A 14,482-nucleotide genomic window follows, 5' to 3' on the forward strand; every position below is an offset into this window, starting at 1 on the left:
TATTTGCGGCGAGTAGTTCGGTATTGTCCAACGCATGCCCGGGGGCGCTCTGAAGCTGGCCGGCCAAAATAGCTGGGGAAGCTTTGCGTCAGATGCCGAGCGGAGTTCCGCGGCAGAATGCAGCGTCGCAGTTGAACACCTCGCACTTCACCACTGAACTTCGCCTCAGCAGTCTACGGTTTTTCCCGACCTTGAAAGAGATATGAGCCGGAGATTGGCATTCCATCGACCACCTGGGCCCTGAATGCACCATGCCTGTTTCTAAACAGCAGCGCGCCCGCCGCCAGACGGCGCCATCTGGCCCGCCGCGGAAGCAGACCACCGAAGAAACGCAACCGAGCCAGGAGACAACACAGGAAAAATCGACAGACCTTTTGAGATGGAATATGCCCAAATTTGAAAATGAACTGGACTTTTCTGAATGGTACAATGGGGTCAAAAACGACCTAATTGAGACGAGCTACGACCATTACCAGTAAGTGCCATTAACGCGGGGCTACGAACGGTATTGACGCTAACAAGTGTCTTTTTGATGAAATAGGAACTATCTGGACGATCTACAACAATCAAAAGAACACGTTGACGAAATACTTCTCAGCACATTGACGCTTCTCGACGACCTCTCTAGTCTATCCGAAGAATTCAGTTCCGTCGAGTCGCAAACATCCAACTTCGAGAAACAATGCGAGGGGCTGCTGTCTGCCCAGGAACGCGATACAAAGCTTGCGAATGGCATTCAAACAAATCTTCACTACTATGACTTTTTGGACCCAGCCTCGCGGCGACTCAATGCGCCGGGTGCTGGGAACACGGTTCGCGATCAAGAGTTCTCGGACATGTTGAGGCGTTTGGATGTGTGCTTGGACTACATGGAAACCCACGTGAGTCAACCCCGGTCTGGCAGAAAGTTTTTGAAGACATATGCTTACACAATGCCCATTTTAGCCTGAACAAAAGGAAGCAGAGGTTTACCGTTCCAGATACCGACTTCTCCTGACGCGTGCTCTTACTCTCATTCGTGGAAACTTCGTGGCCTCCCTTCGCGATATCTACCAAAACGTCTCGAAGAAGATTTCAGATCAGCAATTGAATGACACAGCTTTATCTGCCCTCTTGTACGCCAAGTTCAGGGTTGGTGCGCCAGAGATGAAGCAGATCGGCGTGGAAATTCAGAAAAGAGCCGTGCCTCCGCTGAACCCGGACCAAAACGACGAAGCCGAGTATCAAAGTTTGATGAATGAGTTGCATAGCAATTACGCTGCCACTCGAACACGCCTCATTGTGCCCTTGGCCCGTAAGAAACTCGTTGAGATCTCGCAGACCCCGAGCTCGTCGAAGGATCTAGTGTCATTTGCTCGGGCCAGTATCAGCTACATCCGAGGACTGTGCTTAGACGAGCACGATCTGTGGGGCGAATGGTTCCATGGTCAGGGAGGATTGTATGACTTTCTGGAGGCTATCTGCGAGCCCCTTTATGATCACCTTCGTCCTCGTATTATCCACGAGACCGATATTGTGAATCTTTGCCAATTGTGCACATTGCTCCAGACACGATACTTCCTCGACCCGGAAGATGAAGCAGAACCAGCAGACACAAACCAACTGGACTTTTCCGTTTTGATCCAACCGGCCCTGCAAGATGTTCAGACGCGACTGGTGTTCCGTGCGCAAGCAATCCTACGTGACGGCATCGAGCGATACAAGCCCCGGCCTGAGGATATTGACTACCCCATGCACAGCCGACAGGTATCTCTGACCGTGACCGACACCCAGATTTCCGGCAAGAAAGATACTTCGGTCGATACCATGATCGACATAACGAAGCCCACCAAGACAGACGAGAATACTGGCGAAACTGCGCAAGAGAGCGACGGAAAGTGGGATTTCGAAACCCAAACTGCCCTCAAAGGATGGTATCCTACATTGCGTAAGGCCATTTGGCTGCTCAGTCGAATCTATCGTCTTGTCAACGTGAGTTTAATTCACGACCTCCTGGTAAATTCATTATGCTAACTATATCTTCTTCCAGTCCACTGTCTTCGACGATCTTGCCCACCAGATCGTTCACCAAACTACCGAATCTCTTCATAGCGCCAGCCTCGCTATCTCTAGCAAATCCAGTCCAGCTGATGGTCAACTCTTTTTGATGAGCCATCTTCTCATCTTGAAGCAACAGATTGTTGCTTTTGACATCGAATTTGTAGCCCCCGATGTCTCCCTCGACTTCTCTGGCGTCACTAGCACTTTCTGGGAACTGCGTGAGCGCGGTGGTCTCTTCAATCCTCGCAACTTGATGCGTCTAGTTGGCCACGGTCTCATTCCACGCGTTGTGGAGAACATGCTTGACGCCAAGGTTGAGCTGGATGGTCGTCTTCGCACCGTTATCAACGACTTTATCGATGCCTTTGCTGCTCGCATGACCACTTCCTTGCCCGCCAAGTTTGGAGATACACGCAATCTCCAGCCCGGCGAACTGATTCATTCTTCCTGTACCACGATCGAGAAGGAGGTTCCCAACCTCCGGAAGATCCTGAACGAGTACATTGACGATACGCGCATGAAGGAGACCCTGGTCGGTGCGGTACAAGATCGTACCATTCATATCTACGAAGACTTTTTCGAGAAGTACACCTCTTCCGAGAAGGGCAAGGGCAATGCTGTCAACAAAAAGGGTAAAGGACGGGATGATGCCGTCTGGGATGTGGAGACATTTGCCGAGTGGTGCGAGGGGGTCTTCCGAGTCGGCGTTGCAGGTCTGCAGACCGAGCAAGCCAATCTGGACGACGAAGATGACCTGCTGAGTACAAGCTCTTGATCCTACTTTTTTTTCCTTTCTAGTTCTTCTTTTCTCGCATCTTGAGCATAGATACCATGTGGAATAGCGCAATCATGTACATGTATGAACTGGGGTCGTTTCAGCGTCCAGAGGGCGCCAATCTACATTTCGATGATGGTAAATACAATTCTTTTTTTTTTGAGTCCTAAAGGTCCAAATGACATCAGTACAATATAAGTAAGCTTCAATTGGTGCCGAATTGTCACCATGAGCTTGTCCGGAGCGAGTCACATGGTGAAAGTACGTGTGCTCGAAGGCACGTACCACCTCCCATCCACATCAATTCATCCGCCTGCGTTCCACTTTCGGTGATTTAGCGGTTACTTACCGACTGCACCCGCTTATGTTCTGGCCAGAGAGAGCTTGAAGGATCACAGGCGGACAAAGGCACCGGACTCCTTCCAGGCAGCACAGCCCCGCGATGTGGGTCTGTAGCTTGATTGGCGCCTGCTCTGTCGAGGAGGACCATCATACATAAGAAACAGTGACTCGCTATTTCAAGAAGTTTCGCTCAATTTTAATGACAGCCAGACAAATACGAGCAAAATGGGGATAGATTCCATGCCATTTCGGGCCCTCTGTACCGGCCTGCCTTCGCCAGAAATCGGCAACGAGTCCAAATCGCTTTTGTTGGTATTGCTGGCTGACTTTGATGAGCCTCATAAAGCGGAGCTCATCCAACATCTTCAGCCGTCAAGAAGCAAATTCAGAACCCTGATTTGGAAGCCAAACCATGAAGTGCTGCAGTCACTCGCCCCACAACACCAGCACCGAGACAGTCAAGCCAATTTATACGGCCTTGCGGTTGTAGCACATCGTGCTGGACACTCTGGCTTCATAGTTGCAGATGAATTGACCAAGCGTCGGGTCGAAGGGCAATTTCCCATCCGCGGAGAGGATGACCGCATCTCTGTCACGATGGTCAGTGTGAGGCCGGGTAAGAGAGACGGCGAGGTGCGCGTCATCGCTAAGCGCTTGTCGATGGGTAGCGACGAGGATATCGACCTCTTTGCAGCTGTCCAAGACTTCAATATCAAAAAGGATTTCAGCGATGGATTGACAAGAAACAGTGTGCCGAGGGTCTACTCGGATCTCGGATTTGAGTTTCGTGACCCAGACAGCCCCGTCTTTACATCCAGTACGACAGACTCCCTTGGATATGAGGCCATTTCCAACGAGGTTATGGCAGCCCTGTCTGCAAACATCCCCTTGCCTCCTGAGTTAGTCCTGAATGTCACCCGCCGTGCAGACAAGAATCCATGGGGGCCGATTAATTCCCCCGGGTGGGATCTCGGGCCTAGGGATGCGTCTCTTACGATTCATTTGGGATTCAAGACTACAGAGGACGAGTTTGGAAAGTTACGTTGTCTCATACAAAATGCTGTGCATGTCGAATTTCAAAAGAAAGAGGAGGAAAGGAAGAAGGAAAATGAGAAGGCAAAGGCCATTGCGAATAAAAACGAGGATCATGATATCCGCAGTGACTCCGATGGAGACGAGAACGTTGAACCAATTGTGAAATTACTTCCCTGGAAAGGCATCCGGGAGCCATCTCGCCGCGACATAGTGAACCTGAATATCGCACTGCGGTTGGGAAAGGGGCGTCGCAGCGCTTTGAAATTACGAATCCTTCCAAAGCCGCTCCAAGATGATGACGTGACTTCGGCTCAATTTTTATTCACTTTCGATGTCGATATGGGAGTTGTAGTACTCCGGACATCGCTGAGTGATATGATGCGGTACACAAGCGAAGAGCCAGAAGGAGATGAAATGAGAGGGTTTTACGAATCTGGTCAAATGGAGTTGATAACTTCGCCTTCTAATTTGAAAGGATTCGAAGACCCATTCTACCCGAATCCACTTCCCTGGAATCCGATTGGAACCTGCATGAACTCAATACCTCTGTTCTTCCTTACGAACAAATTGAGCGATGTGCAAATCCGCGCTTTATACGAGGAGATCCAGACGATGAATGACATTGATGAAGATGATTGGGGCAAGAAAGTGATTTGTCCCGTGCCGTGGAAAGAAGGGCAACCCGACGCACCGGATGGAACTCCAGAAGACATGTGGAGAATCTACACCGAAGTTGAGGACTGCCAGAGGCCGTTATTTTTTGTTGACCAGCAGTCCGGAGAAAATCTCCAGGTTATCATCACTGATACAGACTACGTTTACTGGGAGCCTGATAATAAGGAGGCTCCTGAGATGTTGAAGGATGTGACAGATCCGCATTACCGGGGGCTGATATATGGACGGCAACTTGGCCGTGATGTCCATGTGATATGGGCGAATCTCAGCATTTCCAACATGGGCATTGAAGAATATTTCGACGAGGGCGGAGAAGGGGAAGATCAGTGCAAGCGGTTTGCTCGAGCTGACTGGCCATGTCATGACAAGGTTGATGAGTACGGTTATTGGATTGTCACTGACAACAGCGTGGACGACACAGAGAAAGAAAACGAGGGATTGGATAAGAACAACTAGGGCAGTTGCATCAATTGTTCTCAATTGTCATGACTGCCTAGGTAGACTCTACCCAACGATCCGAAGATGAATATGTACGTACACCAAACTCCTCAGTAGTCCATGAACACCGGTTCCCAAACCATCCATCCATTGTAGCCGTTCTCGCTCAAATAAACAAAAAAAAAAAAAATAAAAATAAAAATAAAAAATAAGGTACGGAATGGGTATGTATGTATGTATGTACAAGTCCCTGAATAAAACAAAGATGATCACAATGCAATGCTTCGATTCAACCGAAGCGACATGCTTTCATGAACATGGGACGCGAAGAGGAGCCATTAATGCAGCTTAGTAGACATGCCGAATCTTGGCGTACAGATCTGTCTCGAGGAAATTGTAGTTCGGGTCTGATTCGCAGAATGGATGGCGCGTGAGTAGGGTTCCAGCGGTGGGACGCTCGGAAGAGTTACTTGAGATATAATTAGACACTGGTCTTGTAATGACAAGACAGAGAATTAGCTGTGGGGCTTGGGGTATTAGACTTACACTGTGAAACAGTCCCACATGAACGCGAGCGCAGCCGGACTGATGCTCACAGAAACATCCTCTGGAATAGGAGGGGCTTGGCCGAGGCTGCCCAGCTTGAAGATAGCGCCAATGGCCTCTTCCTTGCTCCAAGGTCGGCGGCCAGCAAACATCTCCAGAACCACGCAGCCAAGAGACCAGATATCGACCTTGGCACTGTAACCCTGGCCCTGGGATTGGATAACCTCAGGGGCCATCCAGAAGACTGAGCCTTGCATGGAGTTGCTGGAGTCGTTCCCGTAAATATCATCCGTCTTCTTCGAGATACCAAAGTCGGAGATTTTGCAGGTTCCATCTACATCTAGAAGGATATTGTCTGCTTTCAGGTCACGGTGGAGGATACCCATATCGTGAAGATAGGCCAGGCCGCCGAGAGTCTGGCGCGTGAGAGATTTCACAACGCTTTCTTCGAACTTGCCGTGCTTTCGAAGACAACTGCCAATCGAGCCACCGGAAATATACTCCAGGTAAATGGAAATTGAGAGATCGCCTCGTTCGCAACCAAGGTACTGGACAATATTAGGATGCTCCAGATGCTGCATGGTGTCGATTTCCTGGTCGAGGGCAGCCACCATCTCCTTGATTCGGTCCCGGTCTGATCCGGCAATTCTCGCATTGATTTCGACTTGCTTCACTGCCAAGACCTCACCATTATCCGCGTTAATGCCAAGATACACACGACCATATGTACCCTTGCCGATAAGCTGACCACGAATGATGCGGAATGTTTGTTGACGTTGCGGGACAGTTTCGACTGGTCCAGCAGGCTGGTTGGTGTGCTGTGGGATAGGATCAAGTTGACTGATACGGGTACCAGGCTTGGGGCTGATTTGCATGATCCGGGCGCCGAACATCTTGGTACTCTTCCGTCGCAACAGATCTCCGGACTTCTGGGGACCAGCAGAGGGTCCGATACTCTTGGTCCGGTGAGCTGCGCCCTTAGCAACTTCACGAATAGACTTGGTTCGCGAGAGGCCACCGCCACTGCGATTTACGTTGCGCGCAGCAACAGCGGCCGGGGGTGGCCGTACGGTTGATGAATCACCATATGATTTCGCAGGATCAGGAGCCGCCTGTGGAATTGGTGGGACCTGCGGGGTCGATGATTTGCCAGCCCGGAGAGTTGCTTCATTTTCCCCACTGGGCTTGTTGTTAGGAGACGGGGGCTCTTCCAGGTACGGCGCGTCAAGGTCAACACCAGGGAAGAAGCTATCCAGGTTGTCAATAACGCCTTCCACCGGCGGTCTGCTGGCCCAGAGATCTCTGGCAAAAGAGTCTCTTCGCTGGAATCTCTCATCTTCAGGGGATACTGCCTCGTGTGAACCTCCCGAGAATTGATCGGGGTTATCGGAGATTTCTCCTCCTGAGCTGTGCGCCGACGGTAAAAACATGGCCTCGTTAGAAGCAGAGCTGGGAGACTTGAAGCTGACGGTACGGCGCTTGTTATTGGCTGTATCAACCGTGAGACTAGGTCTCTTTTGCTCATACTCGGGTGCTGGCTTCTCGGTCTCAGTTCGCGAGGGTCGAATGGCGAACAGACCATCGTCTGAATCATCGTCAGACTCTTCTTTCATTTGAGGTGTCCTTGCAAAAGAAACTTCATTTTCTTCAAATTCGAACTCAGGGCCAAATGACTTCCTGGATTGCAAGGAGAATTTCGACGCGCTTTGAGGAGAAGCGGATTGGCCACCGGAAGACCGCGGTGATTTCCCGCTCTCTTGTTCGGCGGAAAATTTCGATCCTGTTTTCGAAGATTCCCAGGTCGTTTTACTCGAGGCCGGCGCCGCAGAGTCAACAGTGGGCGGCCGGTCTGAATCCGAGCCAACACTGTCCTGATGGACAGACGAGGGGGTTGAAGGAACAGGCACTGAGGGAGATGGCGTGCCAATGGAACTCGTCATCCGGCCCATATTGGCGAGAGCAGCTCCCAAGCCGGGCTGAGCCCGCACAGGACGATCCCGTTCACCAGGACTTTTCCTGAGCGAATTGACCTTGGTGAGCGTGTTAGACACAACGGGCGCGACTGGTGGGTTGCGCCTAGGCACAAGCCCTTCTTGTTGCGGCTGCTGCGACTGCTGTTGTTTCTTCTCTTCATATGGCGATTCACGTGGGGAATTGAAGTCGATGATTCCATCCCGTCGGTAACCAGTTTCACCGTAGGTGCCTTTGAAAGATTGCTGCTGCGATGGCGGAGGAACGCGGGAGACCCTATTCTCCTTTTGTTTCCGCTCGACATCACGGAGGTGAGCTTCATGACGTGCAAGAAGATCAGCTTGATCGGTATCCAACAGCGTCGCGGAGTCTCGGGAGCCATCCGGTAACGTTTTTGTAACAGAAGGTTTGAGCGTTGATTGCGCGGAGCTCAGCAGGGGCGAGCCGGGTTTATGCGTAGCCTGAGGAGATATGCGATCCAAGGCTTCGGGCTCCAAAGGTTTGCGGTGTATAGGAGGATGCGACGTCGCTGTAGGAGACGAAGTGAGCTTTTCAGTGGGCATTAAGACTCCAAGACCGTAGGATGTCGCCGGATGAGCAGGAGTTGCCTGAACAAACAATTTCAGGGAGCCATACGCATCGGACTTGCTCCGGCGAGATACTACAAGCATAGTATCACTCATCGGGTCGTCATGATGAAGCTGTCCAGGTTCTGTCAGGAAAAATTGGGCGCGAGACCAATCAGCGAGGCCAAGGTCCTTGCAAATTCCTGCACGCAGGGCGTCGACAGTTTCCATGTCAGTTACATCAATAAGGCGGAAATTGACACCGTCTGTGGTCGCAAATACCCATTTCTTCGTCTTGGTCGCTGACGAAGAAGGACGCTCTCCAAGTGACATATCGCTGATATTAAATCCCGGCTTTGAATAAGGCGTATACGGGCCATTAGAGCCGTTAGGTCGGTGCTCTGGACTCTGCGGCGAGTGCTGCTCCTCTGGTGAAGGATAGCTCGAGTCGTTTGTTCTGGGTTTCCTCTTGAACATATTGAGGAAACCCTTGTTATGTTCCTTATATGAAGTAGGAGTTTCACCACTCCATGGTCGACCATTCGTTTCTTGTTGTGGGGAAGGCCGTGCGCCCTCCTGGCCTTGCCTGCGACTATCATAGTACCGACCAGTAGTGGCAGAGCCTCGGCCATACCCAGGTATTGAGTCCGTACTATTTCCCCGGGAGTGATCGTACCGTCCCAACGTAAGATCACCGGTCGAATTTGATGTCAAGCCTGGGTATGACGGCGACGCATACTGCGCAGCCGGGCTACCACTCTTTGGGCTATCTTGAGCACGGCGAACCGGGCCTGGAAATGTACCGTGTTCGCTCGAAGTCGACGGACTTTGTCGCTTGTGGTCGTTGATCTGCGCCAGGGTGCTTCGGGAGTACTCCGATCTTGGCATAGGGGGATGTTCGCGCACAGGAGAATCGTACTTGGGCGATTCGTGGTTCGTGGGAGGAGGCTGGGTAACAGAGCGCATCTGTGGTCTTTGTTTTTGGGCCTGGCCCGACGAGCTCTGTAATTCCGCCAACTGGCCGGGGCTGATGTCGTTGACTCCAGGGGTAGGACCCGCCGAACGAGGCTCGGTGATGTGGGTTGAAGGGAATCCGGTCCCTGTGTCGACAGAAACTGGTGGGAAAGCGGGGGGGCTCCTGCCGCAACGGCGTGGAAATGGAAGAATCAGGCGTGCCGTCATGGATGGAACGGATCAGTTTGCGCAGGCGCAGCCCTTCTTCTCGTTCCCGCGCTGAATCCCATCCCGTTCCACTCCTGGCACACTCCTTCGCCAGTTGAGGATACACCACTTTGTGGATCTTTCCAAGATTCCCCCGCCCGCCCAAAGCAAAGCCAAGTTCCAGGAAATCAGCGCCCTGAAGCTCCAGAGATTTGAAGGTCTCTTGCCAGTCGTTAGAGAACCCATTTTTGGCCAGCCAGATGAGGACTCGGTCTAGAGGCCACTGAACTGCTGCCTCACTAGGCGAGAGTCCACCCAACGAAGCGCCGCTAACATTATGACGATGACTGGGTGACTTGGTGAGGTCTACGCCAGGGCTCGAGTTCTGCTGCGGCTGGTTTTCATTGGACAATAACTCATGCACATTTCCATGGAGATAGGATGGAGCATTGACACCTCCTGGTGTTTGGGGATTGTAGTTTCCTGGATTATATGTCCCACTGGTGGTAGAGTAGTCATACGTTTGATTAGCCGCAGGTCTCTGCTGCGGATACGGCTCATACATCCCCGTCCGGCCGGGCTCGAATAGTGGCGGAATGCCGACTCCAAGCGTGTCATGCCCAGGAATATATGTGGCAGAGGTAAGGGGATGGTTATCAATGGACAGGGGCGCAGGTAAACGATACCCAACGAGCTGCTGCTGCTGCTGTTGCGGTGGTGGTGGCGGCGGCGGCGGAGGGGGCGGCGGAAGAAAGCCTGGCGTCAAAGCCGGTCGGGCATAGTTTTGCTGCCACCCTGAAGAGACCCCATACGACGTTCCTGGGGGAGGGCCTGGTGGAGGCGGCGGCACTCCTGGCTGCTGAAGCTGCGGATGTTGGAGAGGGTGTCGCGGGGGAGGCGGAGGTAGAGTAGAAGACCCAGGAATGTACTGTCGTTGTTGTCCGTCCATTGTGATCGAAGGTTGTACTCTCCGATCGAAGGCGCCCAGCGCAATACCGGTACCCTGATCACACGATCAAAGTTGGAGTAGCAACGAAAGCCTCAGGTGATTGTCGCGAGTAATGCTCCACATCCCAGGCGTCGCTGATGTCGTTTCAAGGCGCAACCGAGATCGCAGAGACAACCGGCGGTTAGTCGATAGTATCGAGCTTCGGATCGTGTAGAGATGTCGGTAGATCGGCCGCTATCTAGAAAAGGACTCAAGTCGCGGACTGGTTCACCAACATCATCAATTTCGGTGTCTCCGAAGCTATCGCGCGAAGGGCACAAGCGGGTATCCGGTGGCGGGAGAGACAAGACGCTGCGATATGGCCCGTCCGAGAGCCAGCTGGGCGAGACTGGGACTCACTGTTGGCAGCGCCGTGGTCAGCAACCGAATGTAAAGGATAGAACGAGAGGGCGATCCCCCTCTCCGATCGTGAAAACGGAGCAAGTCAGAGCGAGGGGAACACATTCCCAGCCCCCTCCGCCTCCTTGCGCCGGAGATTTTCTCCTCCGACCGAAGAAACAGAGCCAACCGCCAGGGTACTCACCGTGGGAAAAATCGAGCGAGCAGGGATGATAGCGATAATTGTTTGGGAAGCGGAGGATCAGAGCTTGGATGCCTTGGAGTGCAAGATCATCACGTGGGCCCGCTTTTGCAGTGGAGTCGTGTTTAAGGCGAGTGTTGGGCTCGTAGGGCTTGCGGTCCCATCTCGGATTCGGGCCTGGGTCAATGCTGTCACTGCGAGGGCCAACGTGTCGGCAACGCGACTGTTCAAGAAGGACAAAGGGGTCGGGCGACTTGGTCGGGGATGTAGGAGGAACCCCCCGGGGCCTGTCATTGTTTGGGCGTTGGCGCCAGGGATGCCCCATTATCCTTCAGCCCCCTTGAAACCGGCCAGATTGACCCCGTCGGTGGACCTGAAATCTCCCTGGCGTCTCTCCAATCTATCGAGGTCTATCTGGACTGATAGCTACCAGTATGCAGAGTATTTAAGCGGCCAAAGATCATTGTCCAATTTCTGGAGGACTTGATACGTGGATTGTAAAGGTTTTTATACTTCAATCTGATCGCCCGACAGACTCTAAACACTTAACAGTGTACGGTAACAAACACCAAATTAAAAACAGGGCATTGACATGGGCGAAAATAGGAAAGTGAGCTCAACGCTAATATTACCCTCCGAAGCCAATGGCAGGAGTACCAGGAGGTACTTTCGGGCGCTCCTTGGCGAGATACCAAGTATCGGTTCTACGTGCACCATGCATCAATGGGAATCCTAGCGTCAGGTTCCTACGAGACAGTTCAACTTCCATAACATGAATTCATTTCGCCGCTGTGTGTGAGAGAAGATGCTCGGGTCATCAAAAACAGTTAATTACTGATATCGTGCGAAGAACTTGGAAAGAATCGTGATTGAGGCCCCAGGGGGTTGCGTCTCCCGGACCTTTGGATTTGAAACATGGCATGTTCAGTTGCCGAGCAATCGATAGCATAACGGCCCACAATGCAGGTTAGTGGCGTTAATGGACCCAGGCTTGTCGGCCAAGAGCGTTCGGGACAAACAGTCTTCAGCCATGCAGGTGGGGTCATTTATGCGTTGCGCGCGGCCGCAGCTTCGGCTGTCGACTTGAGTCCAGCCGGGGCATCGTCGCGGGGCATGTACAGCTCCACCAACCGCAGGGCGTCAGCGGTGCAGAAGTCCTGGTCGGCGAACAACTTCTGCAGTTCGTCGCGGGTCTTAATGCGGTATCCCTTGTATCCAGCATCAGCGCCAAAGACCTTGGGGAGGTTCGCAAATTCCCAGGGCTGGATGTCGTTGTAGGGCGCCTCCCAGCCATGGATATAGCGCTCAATGGTGTAGCCCTCGTTGCAGATCACGAACCTGGAGATGAATGTCAGCTGGGCGTCTTGAGGCTCCAAATCATATCAAGCACTGAAAGAATGCATCAATGCATCAATGCATCAACTTACACAATAGGAGACAACTTATTGCGCAGAATGGTGCTCAGTTCTTGCACCGTCAGTTGAATACTGCCATCGCCAATGAAGAGAATTGTCCGGCGGTTGTTCTGTTCCTTCGCGGCCAAAGCAGCACCCTGGCAGGACCCCATCGAGTATCCAATGCTGCCCCAGAGGACTTGACTAATGGCGGTCACGTTCGCAGGGAATCGCGTGTCCCAGATACCAAAGTTGGCTGTACCGGTCTCTGTGATGACCACGTCATTCTCCTTCAACCACTGTCCTACGATCGGCCACAACCAACTGTGAGTGATGGCCTGGTTGGATGAGGACTGCTCCTCCGCCGGAAGCTTGTTGGTAATTTGAGGAGTGGGAGTCACATTCAGCTTGCCCATCTTCTGCACAACCTTCCGGAGCACACCCTTCATGTTAATGTCGGGGTATTCGGAGTACCGCACACGCACGAAGTTGCTGTGGAAATCAATGGTGTTGAGCTGGCCAATACGGTAGGTGAATCCGGCAGTGTTAAAGTCGGACTTGATGGCGCCGATGCTGAGAATGAGATCTGAGGACTCGACCACCTCCCGGACGCCGGTATTGGACCCACTACCGGCATAGACACCACCAAAGTTCTTGTGTGTCTCGTTGACCGCACCCTTGCCCATCGGGGCCACGAAAGTGGGCAGTCCAGAGGCCTCGACCAGGTCACGCACCTCCTCTAAAGCACGGTGGCGGATAGCACAAGCGTCGACCAGAATGACCGGGTTCTTGGCTCCCTGAAGATACTTGAGAACGACATCCACCACATACTTCTCCTTCTCCGGGTCATTCTCCGGCGGGGACAAGTCAATGGGGGTCTTCAGACGATCGCCATTGACCTTGGCGTAGATCATGTCGGTGGGGAGGGTCACATACACGGGACGACTACGGATCCAGCACTCGCGGATCGCGCTATCGATATAAGTCGCTGCATAGTGAGGGTCGTTGAGCTGAGCAACATAGCAGGAAATGCCCTCGCTCATCTTCGTGAAAACGTTGAAGTCGCCGTTTCCGAGTGTGTGATGAAGGAGCATGCCATCCTTCTGGGATTTGGTCGTCGGCTGTCCCACGATGTGGACGATAGGAACGAACTCGGAGTATGCGCCTGCAATGGCATTGAGAGCGGACAGCTCACCGACACCGAAGGTGGTGATCAGTGCGCCCATGCCGTTGACGCGCGCATATCCATCCGCAGCGTAACCTATCAAGAACAAGCAGATCAGTCAGTCACGATATCCATAATATATGCTGGCAGGTGACGGGGTTTGTGGCACGTACCCGCATTGAGCTCATTGCAATTGCCTACCCAGTCCAGACCACATTTTGGCAGGTAGTCCAGAGCTGCGAGGTTGTAGTCGCCGGGAACACCGTGCACAGCACGAATGCCGACTTCATGCAGGCGTCGGAAAAGATACTCGGCCAGGTCGATCGGGTTCTCGAGCTCGCGCGTTGCAATATCTAGGGAAGCCATGATGGATGGATGGAGGAGGAGGATAGAGACCTTGCGAAGGTGGAAGGTGAAGGGGAGAGAAAGAAGTATGAGGGGGACGGGGTGTTAGGAGCACTTTGTAGCAGGTGATAGTAGTAAGCAGTCGCAGGTGAGCCGGTTCGCAGGCAGCAGTGGAGCAAACGGAAGCAGCTAATCCGGCCAGCCTTTCCTTCCTTCCCGGTGTGACTTGTTCATGTTGAGCTCGACGATAGCGTGGACTACGTCATGATTAGGCCGTTGATGTCATGCCACGCGATGGGATTGTCCAACACTCGCGATGCGACAGCCCGAGCACATTCTTATCCTCGCAGCAGACAGCCGTGAAACCTCGAGCGACAATGCACGTTGAGTCTCTCCCAATGGTTGTATCTCGGGCTTTCCAACCATAAAATTGTACCGGTGCCTGAGCATGATTGATGACCTCAGGTAGCTTCGCTGATCGGCCCAGTTCCGACCCACAC

General features: G+C 52.6%; 4 protein-coding genes across 4 annotated transcripts; 2 read left to right on the top strand and 2 right to left on the bottom strand.

The window, feature by feature from the left end:
• Window positions 1-251: 251 nt before the first annotated feature.
• On the top strand, window positions 252-2,815 carry N7532_004637 (Golgi transport complex subunit COG3; the record flags this gene model as incomplete). Its single annotated transcript, XM_056617131.1, has 4 exons — window positions 252-475; window positions 542-881; window positions 946-1,971; window positions 2,030-2,815. The coding sequence occupies 4 exons, from the start codon at window positions 252-254 to the stop codon at window positions 2,813-2,815; spliced, it is 2,376 nt and encodes a 791-aa protein (XP_056477488.1).
• A 567-nt stretch (window positions 2,816-3,382) lies between these two features.
• N7532_004638 (uncharacterized protein) lies at window positions 3,383-5,323 on the top strand (the record flags this gene model as incomplete). Its single annotated transcript, XM_056617132.1, has 1 exon — window positions 3,383-5,323. The coding sequence occupies one exon, from the start codon at window positions 3,383-3,385 to the stop codon at window positions 5,321-5,323; it is 1,941 nt and encodes a 646-aa protein (XP_056477489.1).
• Window positions 5,324-5,653: 330 nt separating this feature from the next.
• bck1 (uncharacterized protein) lies at window positions 5,654-10,498 on the bottom strand (the record flags this gene model as incomplete). Its single annotated transcript, XM_056617133.1, has 3 exons — window positions 5,654-5,774; window positions 5,852-9,503; window positions 9,580-10,498. 3 exons carry the CDS (start codon window positions 10,496-10,498, stop codon window positions 5,654-5,656), a joined length of 4,692 nt encoding a protein of 1,563 aa, XP_056477490.1.
• Window positions 10,499-12,124: 1,626 nt separating this feature from the next.
• N7532_004640 (alpha-keto acid decarboxylase family protein) lies at window positions 12,125-14,003 on the bottom strand (the record flags this gene model as incomplete). The annotated part of the gene is made up of 3 exons (XM_056617134.1): window positions 12,125-12,416; window positions 12,506-13,733; window positions 13,811-14,003. The coding sequence occupies 3 exons, from the start codon at window positions 14,001-14,003 to the stop codon at window positions 12,125-12,127; spliced, it is 1,713 nt and encodes a 570-aa protein (XP_056477491.1).
• Between the last annotated feature and the right edge of the window lie 479 nt (window positions 14,004-14,482).

The sequence above is a fragment of the Penicillium argentinense genome (assembly GCF_028826775.1).
Source record: "Penicillium argentinense strain IBT 30761 chromosome Unknown utg000004l_segment0_segment0, whole genome shotgun sequence".
In the NCBI taxonomy this organism is placed as follows: Eukaryota; Fungi; Ascomycota; class Eurotiomycetes; order Eurotiales; family Aspergillaceae; genus Penicillium; species Penicillium argentinense.